Source organism: Sphaerodactylus townsendi, linkage group LG07 (assembly GCF_021028975.2).
Source record: "Sphaerodactylus townsendi isolate TG3544 linkage group LG07, MPM_Stown_v2.3, whole genome shotgun sequence".
Taxonomy (NCBI): Eukaryota; Metazoa; Chordata; class Lepidosauria; order Squamata; family Sphaerodactylidae; genus Sphaerodactylus; species Sphaerodactylus townsendi.
In genome coordinates this window covers 95,097,519-95,111,399 of record NC_059431.1, presented here as the reverse complement: position 1 = coordinate 95,111,399, position 13,881 = coordinate 95,097,519, and the positions used below count along the sequence as shown (strand labels likewise).

General features: G+C 47.1%; 1 protein-coding gene across 1 annotated transcript; it reads left to right on the top strand.

The window, feature by feature from the left end:
• Positions 1 to 3,299: 3,299 nt before the first annotated feature.
• Positions 3,300 to 13,013, top strand: TPI1 (triosephosphate isomerase 1). The gene is made up of 7 exons (XM_048503627.1): positions 3,300 to 3,510; positions 7,865 to 7,988; positions 8,088 to 8,172; positions 8,988 to 9,120; positions 10,504 to 10,589; positions 10,901 to 10,988; positions 12,437 to 13,013. Exons 1-7 carry the CDS (start codon positions 3,399 to 3,401, stop codon positions 12,553 to 12,555), a joined length of 747 nt encoding a protein of 248 aa, XP_048359584.1. The 5' UTR covers positions 3,300 to 3,398; the 3' UTR covers positions 12,556 to 13,013.
• Positions 13,014 to 13,881: the final 868 nt, after the last annotated feature.

Sequence of the window (13,881 nt, the reverse complement as noted above, 5' to 3'; positions counted from 1 at the left end):
CATCACATGACACAGCTGCCTGAACAGGAAGAGGAGGAGCCAGGGTCTCAAAACCTGCCTGGGCGAAAACATCTGCCTTATTTTGAGCTATGCAAAGATAGATGGGAGATGCCCTCACTGCTTGTATGGCTTAGCAATACTCCTTTCCTCAGAAGATTTTTTTAAAGAGCTGTTACAGACTGACAATCTGCTTGTGGCTGGGAGACCACTGGAGCAGTTTTAACCCACCCTGCAGGCCTTGTGTCTTATGAGTATGTTTCCCCTGACCACCTTGCCAGGTTAATGTTCTCTTGTGTGTGTTCTATTTCTTCCCTTCTCCCTTCTGTTTAGATCAGGCCTTCCCTTCCTGATCCTGGTGGAAACACATCAATATGGCCAACTGGAAACGGATAATAATTCTTCTCTCCCTCTTACATCAGCAAAGAGGCAGCATTGTGTCCTGGTTTGCTCGTTCCATACTTTCAGCTATGCAAATGAATTTCTTAAATGGGAGTCAGGATGTGTGTGTCCATAATTTTCCTTAAGGCCTGGCATAATGTGCATCCAGTCATATGTACTGGCTAACAGCCTAGCTTCATCAGCTCCAGCTTCCGGACTGTCTTCAAGGACAGTCCCATGTAGAATGCATTACAGTAGTTCAATCAAGAGGTTATCAGAGCATGTAACGTTGCAGCCAGGTCCCCTTTGTCCAAAAACAGATGAAGCTGGCAAACCAGGCAGAGCTGGAGGAAGGTTCTTCAAAGGACGGCAGTGAATTCAGGACCACCTCCCGAGCTCATACCCAGTCCTTCTGGGGCAATACAGAACCGGGTGTCCTGTGATCTCACAGACTTGGGAGCCTGGAACACAGAAAACCTCTGTCTTGTCTGGATTCAACATTGGTTAGTCCTCGTCCAGCCTATAATGTCTTCCAGGCAATGGTCCAGTGCACCAACCACCTCTCCTGATTCTGATAAAATGCAGAAATAGAGCTGGGCAACGACATACTGAGGGCTCTTGACTCCAAATCTGCTGATGACCTCACCCAGCGGCTTTATGTAGATGTTGAGTAGTGTAGGGTTCAGGGCCAAGCCCAGGAGACCCCCACAAGAGAGCTCCCAGAACTGCAAGCATGACTTTCCCAACACTATCTTCTGGAACCAACCCCAAAGGTATGTGGAGAATCACTGACACAGTGCCCCTCAACCACATTCCCTGGAGTTTGTCCATCAAAATACCATGACCTAAGTCCCACAACTAACAGATCACTCTCAACTTGGCCTGTTGCAAAGTCCAGGTCAAGGACATGTCCAGCTCAGAGCAACTTGATGGGTAATACAAGGATTCCATGGGAGGTATATAAGACCACCCCCTTCAGTTGGGTAACCATGAGATTTATGTAGGAGGGGGCTAATTGCAGAGGTCCTCAACTTGGTATAAAAACTGCAATCTAGCAAGTCAGCAGATAAGAATTCAGGCATCTACACTCTCCTGATGTTCTAAAAAATCTACCTAAAAGGACTGCTGAAAACTGAATGTTGAATCATAAAAGCTCTGCTGAGTTGAGATGGAATAAATAGGGAGCAGAAGCCTCAAACCAGCACTACAACAGGAGAACAGACTATTCTGTTTGCAAGAGTGTGAAGCCTGACTCTTGATGTCCGGCAGTCCCTGGTGCAGCAACCTAAAGGCCTATTGTTTCTCTAACCTAAGAACTGAATCAAGTGGAATGCCAATGGAATTAATTTTTTGCAGAACCATGATGTCTTTATCACTATTAAAAAGTTTTTTTAAAGTTGTACAGACTGATGCAGGAAAATACTATTGTCGGTTAGCCTTCAAGAGCTGGGGATATTCAAGGTCAGCCCATTTCCGGGCTCACAGACAGACCAGACCTTTTGCATCTGCAGTAGCAGGAGATTATTGACCACAATCTCCTTCTAAAAACTAGTAAATTATGAAAAGACTAGCAGTAAAGGCCATTTTAAGGGGAGGATGGGCAAGAGTGGGCTGTGTCCCCCCCCCCTCTTCTTTTTCAAGCCCTGTGCAGTGTGAGAAAAAGGAAGGGGCTTGGGAAACGGGAAGGGGGGGGAATCCTTTGTTTCCCAGCATGGCTTGGGAAACAGGGAAGGGAGTGGGGGGGGGGGGGAATCCTTTTGTGTTTCTCACCCCACCTCGCCTCCCAGGGCCTGCAACTCTTGGGAAGGGAGGTGGTTGGGATGTGAGGGATGCACTTCCAACCAGTAGGAATCCTGCACATCCATTGAGGGTTTGTTGTCGGACATTCCAAACCCTTAGCGAATTATATGGATAATGGGATTGCCATGGTAGTAGTGCCTGGGGAGTCATGCCAGTTTGCTCCAATATAATTTATCTGTTTACACCCCTTTCCTGTCAATGAAACCCCAAGCCAGGTTAAATCTTTCTCCTCTCTATTTTATTCTCGCAACAGTCCAGTGAGATAGGTTACATTGAATGTGTGTGACTGACTGACTGAAGGGCACACAGTAAACTTCTATGACAAAGTGGCATTCAAACTAGTGTCCTAGTTTGATACTCTAACCACTGCAGCATGAAACAAGAGCCCAGTACCACTTGAACAACTAACAAAGTTTATCCAGGTATAGTAGAGAGTATTCTTTATATTCAAGTGTGCAATGTATTGCTGATTTCCCCCCTCTTGGCTTGATGGGGGGGGGCTTTATTTGTACCATTATATAATTACTGAGCTTCCTGGGTTAACTACTGATGAACTTGGCCGCCTCTTTGAGGTGGTAATATGCTTTGTTAAGATGTTGTAAGCCACCCTGAGCTGTTTGGGGAAGGTCAGCCTATAAATCAATCAAATTAGAAGTCATTTTGCCAACATCCAGGTTGGCCCTGGCGATCTCCCAGAATTGCAGCTCAGCGCCAGACAGCAGAGATCAGTTCCAGTGGTGGAAATATCCCGCCCTTGCCTGAATCTGACCCTACCCAGTCTATATCCCCAATCCTCCAGGAATTTCCCCAATCTACAGTTAGCCAAGTCCTCCGCAGATGTGCATAGAAATGTGCTGGGAACGCTCCCTATATATCTGATGAAGTGAGGTCTGGCTCGAGAGGCCGTGTGTCATTTTGTAATGGGCTACTACCGGCCTTCGGTTTGGTTTTGCAAAGGTCTCAATTCCCCTCCCCCTACCTCATTTCCCTGCAAACAACTCCGCGCCTGTCGCCCATCCGAGCAGAACTGATTCATCAGAACCGTCGAGTCATGAAAAGAGAGGCGGGGCTGTGTGATGTCACAATGGCTGTGGGCGAGTCCTCCCGAGTCCCCTATAAAATAGCTCGGCGCGAGACGGCGCGCGTGGCGGCTCCTGACCTTCCTGTTGTCCTCTCTCTTTTGCGAAGCGGTCGGGCCGTTCACCCTCTTCATCACCGTCATGGGCCCCAGGAAATTCTTCGTGGGCGGGAACTGGAAAATGAATGGCGACAAGAAGAGCCTCGGGGAGCTCATCCAGACACTCAACGGCGCCAAAGTCCCCGCAGATACCGGTCAGGAGCAGCCCTTTGCACCAGGGCGCACGGCTGGGGAGGGAACAAGGGAGTCCGCAACCGGGAAACGCAGGCGTGGTGTGTGCTGGCATCCGAGAAAGCGTGCAACAGGGGGTCGGACGGGGGCTTGCTCCAAAGAAGCGCCCCCAGCTCGTTCTCCTTGCAGCCCCCTTAGCTAAGGCTTCCCTGTATCCGCCTAGCAAAGGAGGCCCGGGGTACAAAATGGTGCCCGGCCGCCCAGCAAGCGGGCAGCACTTGGAGGTGGGGGAAGCAGTCTGGCTTCCAACTGGGGTGTCTCGCCGCAAAAAGCCGTGTGGAGGGCGGGGGAGGAGGAGGCTTTTGCGGCCTCCCTCTGCCGCTCGGGGGCCCTCCTCCTCCTTTGCTTCGTGTCCGCTTGCACGTCCTCCATGGCCCAGCCGGCGGGTTCTCCTCTTCCTCTTGTTGCATTTGCAAAACCGCCGACATTGGGGACTCGAAATGGATGGTGCAGGGAAGCCGCCAGCGGTGCTGCCGCTGCTGTGTTGCATGGCCTCCCTGCACGCGCTTTTAGGAAAAGGACTCGGTTTTTGAAAAACGGGCCCCCTGTGCTTCTGGCTCTCCCTGACCCTTTTGCAATCGTTGACGCGCAGGGGCAGGTGTGTTTCCGACTTGTCTTTGGAGAAGCCTTCTCTTTTGCCCTTATAACTTAAAGACTTGGACAGAGTTTTTGAAAAAAAAAAGGAGAAAATCTCAGGAACTGGTCTGCAGTAGCCGTAAGGGAAGGAGATCCCGCTATACCTTTCCCGAGAACTGTGTCAATGCCTTGAGAGGATCAGGCCCGGCGAGTATGACTATGGTTCTTCCAGGACCCTCTTTTCATGCAAACCTACTAGAGAGCAGAGGGCCAGTGTGGTGTAGTGGTTAAGAGTGGTGGGCTCTAATCTAGAGAACCAGTTTGATTCCCTACTCCTGCATTCCTACTGGGTGATCTTGGGCTAGTCACGGTTTTCTCAGAATTCTCTCAGCCCCCACCTACTTCACAAGGTGTCTGTTGTGAGGAGAAGAAGGGAAAGAGTTTGTAAGCTGCTTTGAATCTCCTTATGGGTGAGAAAAGCAGGGTATAAATCCAAATTCTTTTTTTTCTCCTCTAGGTGCTGGGGCCTAGCAGGGGGACAGAGCTGATCGCCTGCTTGTGAACCTCCCTGGGTTCTTTCACCACTTACAATGGGGGGGGGGGTTTGGCAAAGGGTGGCTGACCAGTTTTAGCAATGATTCCAAAGAGATCTGGCCAGCAAGGCAGAGACAAGGGAAAGGGACACAGTGGGGTCTTATCTCCTCCCTCACCCCACCCCCCTGGGAGCAGGCCCTCTTGGGCAGTCTGTGAACTGGCATTGGGGGGGGGGAGGGATGATGTGAAAAGATACCCAGCTCAGTGAGGCCAAGCTTGCCTACCTGTCTTAGGTTTTGCTTGGCACAGATATGCCGGTGGGCATGCTAGCTCCTGATCAGACTCAGCAGTGTGAACGACAGGGGCAAAGTATATCAGTTCTGAATGATTTGACGGGCAGATGCCTCCCTGCTTGCCCCATCTCATTAATCTAGAAAGGGCACAGTGAACCGGGGAAGCTGCAGTGGTATCCTGAAGAAATGTCAAAGGGTTTGGAGAAGGTGGGATCCTAAATATAGGTGCAGGGGCCTAAAAATACTGGCTACTGTACTTGGAGCTGGAAATTCTATCCTTGCGGCCTGCTAAAGGTCAGGAGACAGGCCTCGGCATGAAGGACAGTGAGTTGGAGGATGTCAAGCAGCCTGCCCCAAATACACTCCCCTGGCCATGTTTGCTTGAGGAAGGGAAAAGGTGAGCAGCTGCAGGCAACCTTACCAGAGAGTATCCATTGCCATTGTAAACACAAGGCCTGCTGTTTTCACTTTCCCTATGTTTCCCCCACCAGCTAAACAAGAATTTTAATCCTAAAATATTAGGCATATCTGTTCTGCCAGAAGCACTCATTAAAGGGTTCCTCCGGAAAGGGCTCAGGCAGACAGATCCATAGGTGACTGCCCAAGGAGTGTTGAGCTAGGCCTTGAAGCTGGGCCATGTTAACCTGTTGGCCAGGCCCCTCAGCTTTCAGGTACTTATGCCACTGTTTGCGCTATCAGTATTCACATGGCAGTGATGATACCCAGCTGACATAAAGTCTGCTGATCTCTTTTCTCACAGTGCAGTTGTTCTTCCTTTTCTCTTTTGCAATCCTGACTTGTGCTTGTACATGTTAGCTGTCCTTTCTAAATATTTCTAAATAAAAAATGTTTTGGCTGGTCCCAACAGCTCACTGGAATGTTCAAGCACACGCGATCAAGATCACAAATAAGACTGTATTACTCATGGAGGTATAATAAGGGAGGAGGCAGCATGACATCGCAACCCTGATGGTAGTATGCTATTGGCTCACTGTCCTGTCCCCGTCCCCCCAGTTGACTCAAAACAAACCCCAGCTTGAGCACAAAGTGCTTTGTACCTTTGGAGCCCTAGAGCACTGGTAACAGTACCTCAGCCCTATGCTTCAGCCTAATCTGCCTTATGGATAATATGGCCATGCCTGCAAAGAGATTTCCTAGAATTTAAGAATTTCTGCTGTGGTTAGAGGTAATGTTGTCTGACTAAACACGCCTGCTTTTGCATTGACCTTTGAAAGAGCTCAGACACATACAGATCTTTATTTATAGCTGCTTAAAATACATATGTGAAGACACGGAGATGGTTTCTGCTTCAACAAGCTGTTGATCTGTCTGGGCTAAGTGTTCCCTTTTCTGTTTGGCAACATCTGTCCAAGAATCTCAGGCTGAAAAGGGTTTTTTTTCAGCTGTACCACTTGCAGTGGCTGTGTTGAAAAGTACTGTGTTGAAAAGTTGAAAAGTGTTGAAGGCTGTGTTGAAAAGTTCCTGCCCTTGAATTAGTGCTTCTCCTCATATTGGGAAAAAGTTTTAAGCCAGAAAGCTATATGTTGCTGGTACCAGCTCTTAGCAGAGTTGAAACACAGGTGCTGGGAAATTACCTGCTGCCCATCTCTGGATAAGTTGCTCTTCTCAGCTGCCCCAAATGAAACCATTTGTCAGGGTTGTGTAGTGGTTAGAGGTCATTTTGATTCCCCAGTACTAGAAAGCTGGGCTATAAATTAAGTAAATGAAATAAATAAATCTAGGGCTGCATCTGGGCATTGTTGGATATTGTGGTGTAGCAGTCCATTTGTCAGTTGTGAATAGTGCTAGCCCAATCTCACACAGTGTGTGGGTGATGCCCATTGTGAAGTTGGTCAAAATATTTAACATTTATGGGTGGCCTTCAAAGAAACATCATTTCACAGTAGAGCTAAACTTCTGTTCTATGTGTAAGTGCATGATGTCTCTATATCAATCTACTGATTCTCTCACTGGTTGATACTCAGGCCCTAAGCTGTGGCTTTTATCTGACTCTCAAGCCCTTCCTCAGTAAAACCTGTTTAAAAGGTGGCTGGGAATCCAGTCTAAACAGTGGGTGGCTGGTATTGGACTGACTTATCCATGAGGGTTTCTGGGGCGTCTCAAAGCTTTAGTAGCCCCTGCACCTGAAGTCATCAGCTTCTTACTGGTACTGCTTTATTTGTGATTTTCTCGCTATCCCCCAATGGGTTACAAATGTTTCCTCTATCTCCTGTTATCCTGAGAACAACCTTGTAGAGTAGAACAGCTAAATTTGAGACCAGTAGCACTTTAGAGGCCAGTAAGACTTTCTTTGTATAAGCTTTCAAGGGTTAGAGATACCTTAGATTCATATCATAGACCTTTGAAAGCCCATACCTAAAAAAAATCTTGTAGATTTCTTAAGGTGCTGGTGGACTTGACTCTGGTTGTGCTAATGCAGACAACATGGCTACTTTTTGAAACTATCTTGTAAGTTACATTGGGCGGAAAGGGAGGTTTGAATTGCTCTTTCAGTTTTGTGTGCAGAAGATGTACTTGGCCCAAGGAGATTCCACTATAAATTCCAGCAGTGAGGGAAACTGCACAGGAAGGACAATACAAATATAACCTTGGTGATCTTGGTCAAAATGTTTTCATAAATGGTTCACATTTTCTCGAGCAACTTAGCAGCAAAAGGTTCAGTTCCTCTTAGGCAAGTCTGATCCTCGACATACTTTGTTGCTTGTTATTTAGAAGTGAAGAGTTGAAGGAAAATGGTTTTAGATATGGGTCTTATTTCAATTTTATGGTTTTATTGTTCAAGACTGGTCTAGGAAGGGGCTGGAAAAAGGAAAGGAAAATGAGTTCACCTGGCTATGATGATATTTGGGGTACCTACCTGATCCCCTGATGTTCTTTTCTTTCTTGCCCATAGAGGTGGTTTGCGGTGCCCCTTCCATCTACCTTGACTTTGCCCGCCAGAAGCTCGATGCCAAGATCGGTTTGGCCGCCCAGAATTGTTACAAGGTGGCAAAGGGGGCTTTCACAGGAGAGATCAGGTGAATCTTCAGGGGCTCTGGGGCCTGTGCATATCCAAAAGGGGCGGGGGGGGGGGGCTTGTGGCAAATAAAGTCCTGACCACTTCCATTTCTTTCCAGCCCAGCCATGATCAAGGATATTGGAGTCAACTGGGTGATCTTGGGACACTCGGAGAGGAGGCACGTCTTTGGGGAGTCAGATGAGGTGGGTGACCTCTGATTTCCCTTTCTGTTTCTTTCCTAGCTAGCACTGGTGCTTTAAAAAAGAAATCATCCTGGGACTTTTTTCACAGCTGTGGTTCTGAGTTAGAAGGAAAGATATAATGTACAGATCTCGGTGAGCAGCCAAACCTTTGGTCACGATCGACCTGACATTTGAAAAAGGAGTTTGGATTTATACCCACCCCCCTTTTCTCTCATGTAAGGAGACTTGAAGGAGCTTATTAGCTCTTTCACCTTCCTCTACCCACAACAGACACCTTGTGAGGTAGGTGGCATTGGGAGAGTTTTGAAGAACTATGACTAGCCCAAGGTTACCCAGCAGACTTCACGTGGGGGAGCGGGCAAACAAATCCATTTCTCTAGATTACAGTCCACCTGCTCTTAACCATTATAACATGCTGGCATTTTAGACAGCCTGTTCTCCACTTGCAGCAGCTCCTGACAGCTAGTAAAGGAGACTTGTAACTTCTCATCCACTCCTCTTATACGATGAAATCCCAGATTTCTCCCCCAGGCCTTTAATAAAAGCAGCAAATAGCAATTAGGCCTGAAGGTGAAAAATTGGGTGATGGTCATTGAAGGCAACTGTCTCATTTAATGATACCCAAGTGTAGAACGCATCTATCATAAGTAAAGTTGTCTTGTGTAGAGTGCTGCTTTGACGTCCTAATTTTTTGTAATGTATGGTGTGCACTAGGTTATAGGTTAAGGGTGGCACGTCTCCAACTTGGAGAAGATTGTTCCGTGGCAGAGATAGGGAGCATTTCTTTCCTTCTTAAGATCTTGTGTCTGCTTTAGCTCATTGGACAGAAGGTGGCCCACGCCTTGACCGAGGGGCTTGGTGTGATTGCCTGCATTGGGGAGAAGCTGGATGAGAGAGAAGCTGGCATCACAGAGAAGGTGGTGTTCCAGCAGACCAAGGTTATTGCAGGTAAGGAGACCTGGCCTTCTGGCTGATGCTATCCTTGGGGGAGAGGCTCTTTCTCTGTGTGAGCCTGTGAAGAAAAGCCTATTAGAAGTTTTATACTTTGTCTCAGAAAAAGATGTACTCTGTTCCACAGAAAGATGATAGTACAGTCAGTTGAGGTGCAACGGTTGAGAAAATTGTATGCTTGCACATTAGAATATATTCTTGAATGAATATGAGAATTATTTATTTTTATGTACTGCCTTTGTCAAAACCATTATTTTGTACGTTATTGAAGATGGTACGTTAATACAAGAGCATTTATAGTTCTTTAAATGACTTTCAAATAGATGCGGGGAGCAGGGCTAGGTAGGTACTAGAACCATAGGCAGAACATTCTGTGACAAAGAAAGTCTGGCATGCTTTGTTCTGTGGGAGAGGAATATACAACCCTACTACGGTATAATCGTTATGTAAAGCAGAGCATAATAAGGTGGTATATTCCTCCACCACAGAACTCAACATGGCAAAAGTTCTTTGGAATGCTCTTCCTGGGTCCTAGTGCCTACCTAGCCCTGTTCTCCTTCCCCCCCGGTTTGAAAGTAAAAATATATTTTGGCATTCAGTTCAATATATTTTAGGCAGTGCCTAAAAATGAACAATTCTCATATTAACAATATAATAATATATAACTTCCTGCAGGCATCAGGTCAGCTGCTCAACTCCTAGTCAGGTGACATCAGCCTTTTTGACCATGTGAGCACCTTTGGAATTGTGAAGTGTGGTAGGCACAGCCAAAAAATGGCTGCCACAGGAGGTGGTGCCAGTCAAAAAGTGGATATCACAGCTTGACTTCAGTTGCACAGTGAAGAGCTTTATACTGTGGTGACAGCTGCTGCCAAATCAACACCTTTCAAAATCTGCAGAGCCAATCAAATGTCCAGTGGCCAACCAGAAACCTTGCTGGGCAAATCCCCCACCTGGTTCTGCGCACTTTCCAAAAGCACCAGGAGAGACGTCAGTGGGTTCTGTGACGTTGGAGACCCATAGTCTAGTTACTCCAGAACTACAAACAGTTGTCAGTCCATTTAATAATAGGTGTCCTGAAATCCATGGGTCCTTAGACATCTGAAGCTCCTTCATATAAACTAGTTTCTGTTCCTTTGATTTCAAAATGTAGTTATGTCCAGTTTTAGCTTCTTCAGCAATCATTAATCTGTCCTAATCAGATTTGGTGGATGGAGATATCCTGTGGTATCTTTTTCTCTTTTTTTTAATGCAAGAGTTCCATCACATTAAAAGATTCTGGAGTGGAACGGAAATTCTGCCTGCCTCCCCTAAGCAGCCAGTTTTGTTCATCTGTCTGTACAGATGCCAGTTTGAATAATACACTCTTTTATTCTTCAGATAACGTGAAAGATTGGAGCAAAGTGGTTCTCGCTTACGAGCCAGTTTGGGCTATCGGGACCGGCAAAACGGCAACTCCCCAGCAGGTATGTATGTGCATAGCGCAGAAGTGTTTTCATATCTCACCTCTGTTTGGGGGCAAGGGTGATGCATGAATTGGAAGATTGGGAAATCCACATGAGCCCTGCTTTCAAGTCCAGCATCTCCAGTTAAAACAATGAGGTAGGAGGTGAAAGACCCCTTCCTGGAACCCTGGAGATCCACTTCCAGTCTGTGTAGACAACGTTGACTTGGTTGTGTTCCTGTGGTTTTCCCACTAAAGGGGTTTTTTCCCACCAAAAACTGGACACGATGGGCTGTGCAGGTGGTACCTAACACTATTCCTCTGTTTTTGTAGGCCCAAGAGGTCCACGAGAAACTCAGGGGCTGGCTGAAGAGCAACGTGTCTGAGGCTGTGGCGCAGTCCACTCGGATCATCTACGGAGGTAAGCAGTGCTTTCCTAATTACGGTAGCAAACATGGCGTGAATCTGCCTATTCATTTCTTCAGCTGTTTATACCCTCCTTTTCTCCACAACGGGGACCCGAAGCAGCTTACAGCATTATTCTCCCATCCTCTGTTTTATCCTTAAAGCAATCACCCTACAAAGTAGGCTAGACTGAGAAAGAGTGGCTGGCCCCCGATCACCCAGAAAGCTTCTGTAGCTGAAGGAGGGACTCTCAGATACTAGTCTGATACTGATCACTAAGCTACCAATATGTAATATTTGTTCATTGTGGTTAACGAGGCATCAATAGGAGCATTAGTTGCCCAGAACTGATTGAGGAAAAGGCATTGCCAAATCGCACCTCCCTTTAAGAAAAAGTGGATTGTATTACAGGACAAAAGCAATTGAGGACCCCTCCTCTGCGTGTAGCGCTGAGAAAACTGACCTGTTTTTGATTGTATGATACCTTAAACCAAACTCTGAAGAGGTGTCATAGAAATATTCTTAATAAATAGAATACAGGGTTTGTGTATGTATAATTGAGCTTTGACCACTCCTATGTAGGTGTCCTATAGGGCCTCTGGGTCCATTCTTAGCATCTCAGTCTGAAGGTCTTCCATTGAACGTTCTCTGAGAGAATGCCTTTTAGTCACTGCTAAACTGGTCTGCCGCTGTGGATCCTAGCTGCATGGGACCAAGGCAAAGAACTCTGGCACTCGGGCTCTAAATCTTGTGTTGTGGCTACCCCAGCTTTAATGGCATTGCAACGAAAAATGTTTTAGTTTCATGGCATCCCCCATTTAAGCATGCTTCCTGATCCTAACTTGACAACCAAGCTACACAAGGTCGGCAGACAATCTGTGATCAGATCTGCATTTTTATTTAACGTTCAAAGGAACTGGAAGGGGAAATCTAGTTGTGCTAGTTCTCCAGTCTTATTTCACACCTTTACTTGCCCTGCAGGGAGAAACAGACAGGTATCAGACAGGGCCAGGAAAATAGTTGATTGCTACTATTTCTACATTCTGAAAGTCCCAAAGTGGCTTTCAAATAGGCACATGCTGTCAAGTCGTGGTAGTGATCTCAGTGGCGTATCTGCAATGCGGACGGGGGGTGTCAAATGTCCCCAGGTGCAAAATTGCCCCCACCCCCCTCCTCCCCCACGATGCCTGTTGGAGTCGCGTGCCCCGTGTTTGAGGGCCCGGGGAGGGCAGGAGGCGGACGGTTGGGGGGCGGCTCTGATGGCTGCTGCTGCAATACCTGTCCGAGCCGCCCCTTGCCCTGGGGGGGGGGGGGGAGGTGGTATCCCCGGGCGCCATTTCCCCATGATATGCCTCTGAGTGATCTCAGAAAGTTCCTGTAGGGAAAAGCTTCACATCTTGAAAGTCTTCTTTTTCTGTTTTCCTCCTTGGAGACCTGACTTTTAATGGAATTTATTTGTTGCAGGTTCAGTCACTGGTGGCACCTGCAAAGAACTGGCCTCCCAAGGTGACGTGGATGGCTTCCTTGTGGGTGGGGCCTCCCTCAAGCCTGAATTTGTTGACATCATCAACGCGAAACACTGAAATCTGACTGCGGAGCCTTAGGTTTTGGAAGGAGAGAGGGAAAATCCTGTTGTGAAAAGGAGATCTATACTGTAACAAAGCAAAGAGCTGTGTCTACCCCCTGCACTTGGGTGTGAAGGCCTCACTTTCCAGTTCCTCTTCCACCTTCGCTTACTGTAAATTGTCCGACAACTATTGCCAAGCCATGTATCGGTTAGCTGTGAGCCTTTTTGAAGGCAGGAGGCTAGTTCGCTTGCCCCAGGGTGAGTGGTGGGGCCTCCTGCCTTCCCTCTTCCCTCCTAGACTGGCCAGTTTTCCTGTCAGAAGCCCACCTCCCTTGCTAAGGAAAGGTTCCTGCCTCCTCAGTTCAGCCAAGGGGATGTCAGGCAACTATTGGCTCACATTGTTGTAAGTTTATATGTCTGTTTTGCGTTCCCCAAACAAAGCCAACTTTGAAGAGAATAAACAAAGGGAAAGTAGGTTGTGTGACATTCTCTTGAACTTGGGGGCCAAAAAACCACCACTACCACCCCAGTATCTCCCCTCCCATATCCTAGGAGAAAATCAACTGCTACTTTCCCCATTGGTTTGCGAAAATTATCTGTTGCTTCAAAACAGTATATAGTAGTGTCAGCCTAGAGATGGCCCTGTCCATAACTTTGGGGAGTTACATCCAGAACATGTTCAAGAAAGTGTTTGTCATGCTTAGCGGCATTCTACCCACCCAGCCCTGCTCCATTTTCCTTTTTCTGGTTGCTGCAGAGTTAGGTGGGGGGTGGAAGAAACCAGACTGCCACACTGATCTTATTCTGCAGACAAGACTGCAGAGTTCATCTTCCATACTTTATTCACCCAGAAGCAAGACTTGTCGTCTGCCCCCCACCCCCCACCCCCAGGAATGCTGTCTAGTAAAAGAGAATACTTTAATTGGTCTACAGTAGGGGTGTCCACCTCTGGCACTTCGTATGTTCACGGACTACAATTGTAGTCCGTGAACATATGAAGTGCCAGAGGTGGACACCCCTGGTCTGCAGTATGTACAATAATAAGCCTTGTATCTACTGGAAGAGGGATTACGGGGCAGTCAGTGTCATCTTTTGATTCTCCTTGGATTTAGGTGTTGGACTTGAGGGCTATTTAAGAAAGGTAAGAAAATTAAATAGAAACCAGGCTCCAGTCTACAGTATTGCAGAAAGAAACTTGCAGGATGTTAAATGTGAAAGATTTGTTACAGCAAGAGCTTTTTTGTAGGCCAGAGCCCTCCCCTTTTACATTTCACCCTTGGAAGAACAACCCTATGACGCAAGCTAGGCTGAGAATGACAGTGATTGGATGCCAACATCCAGG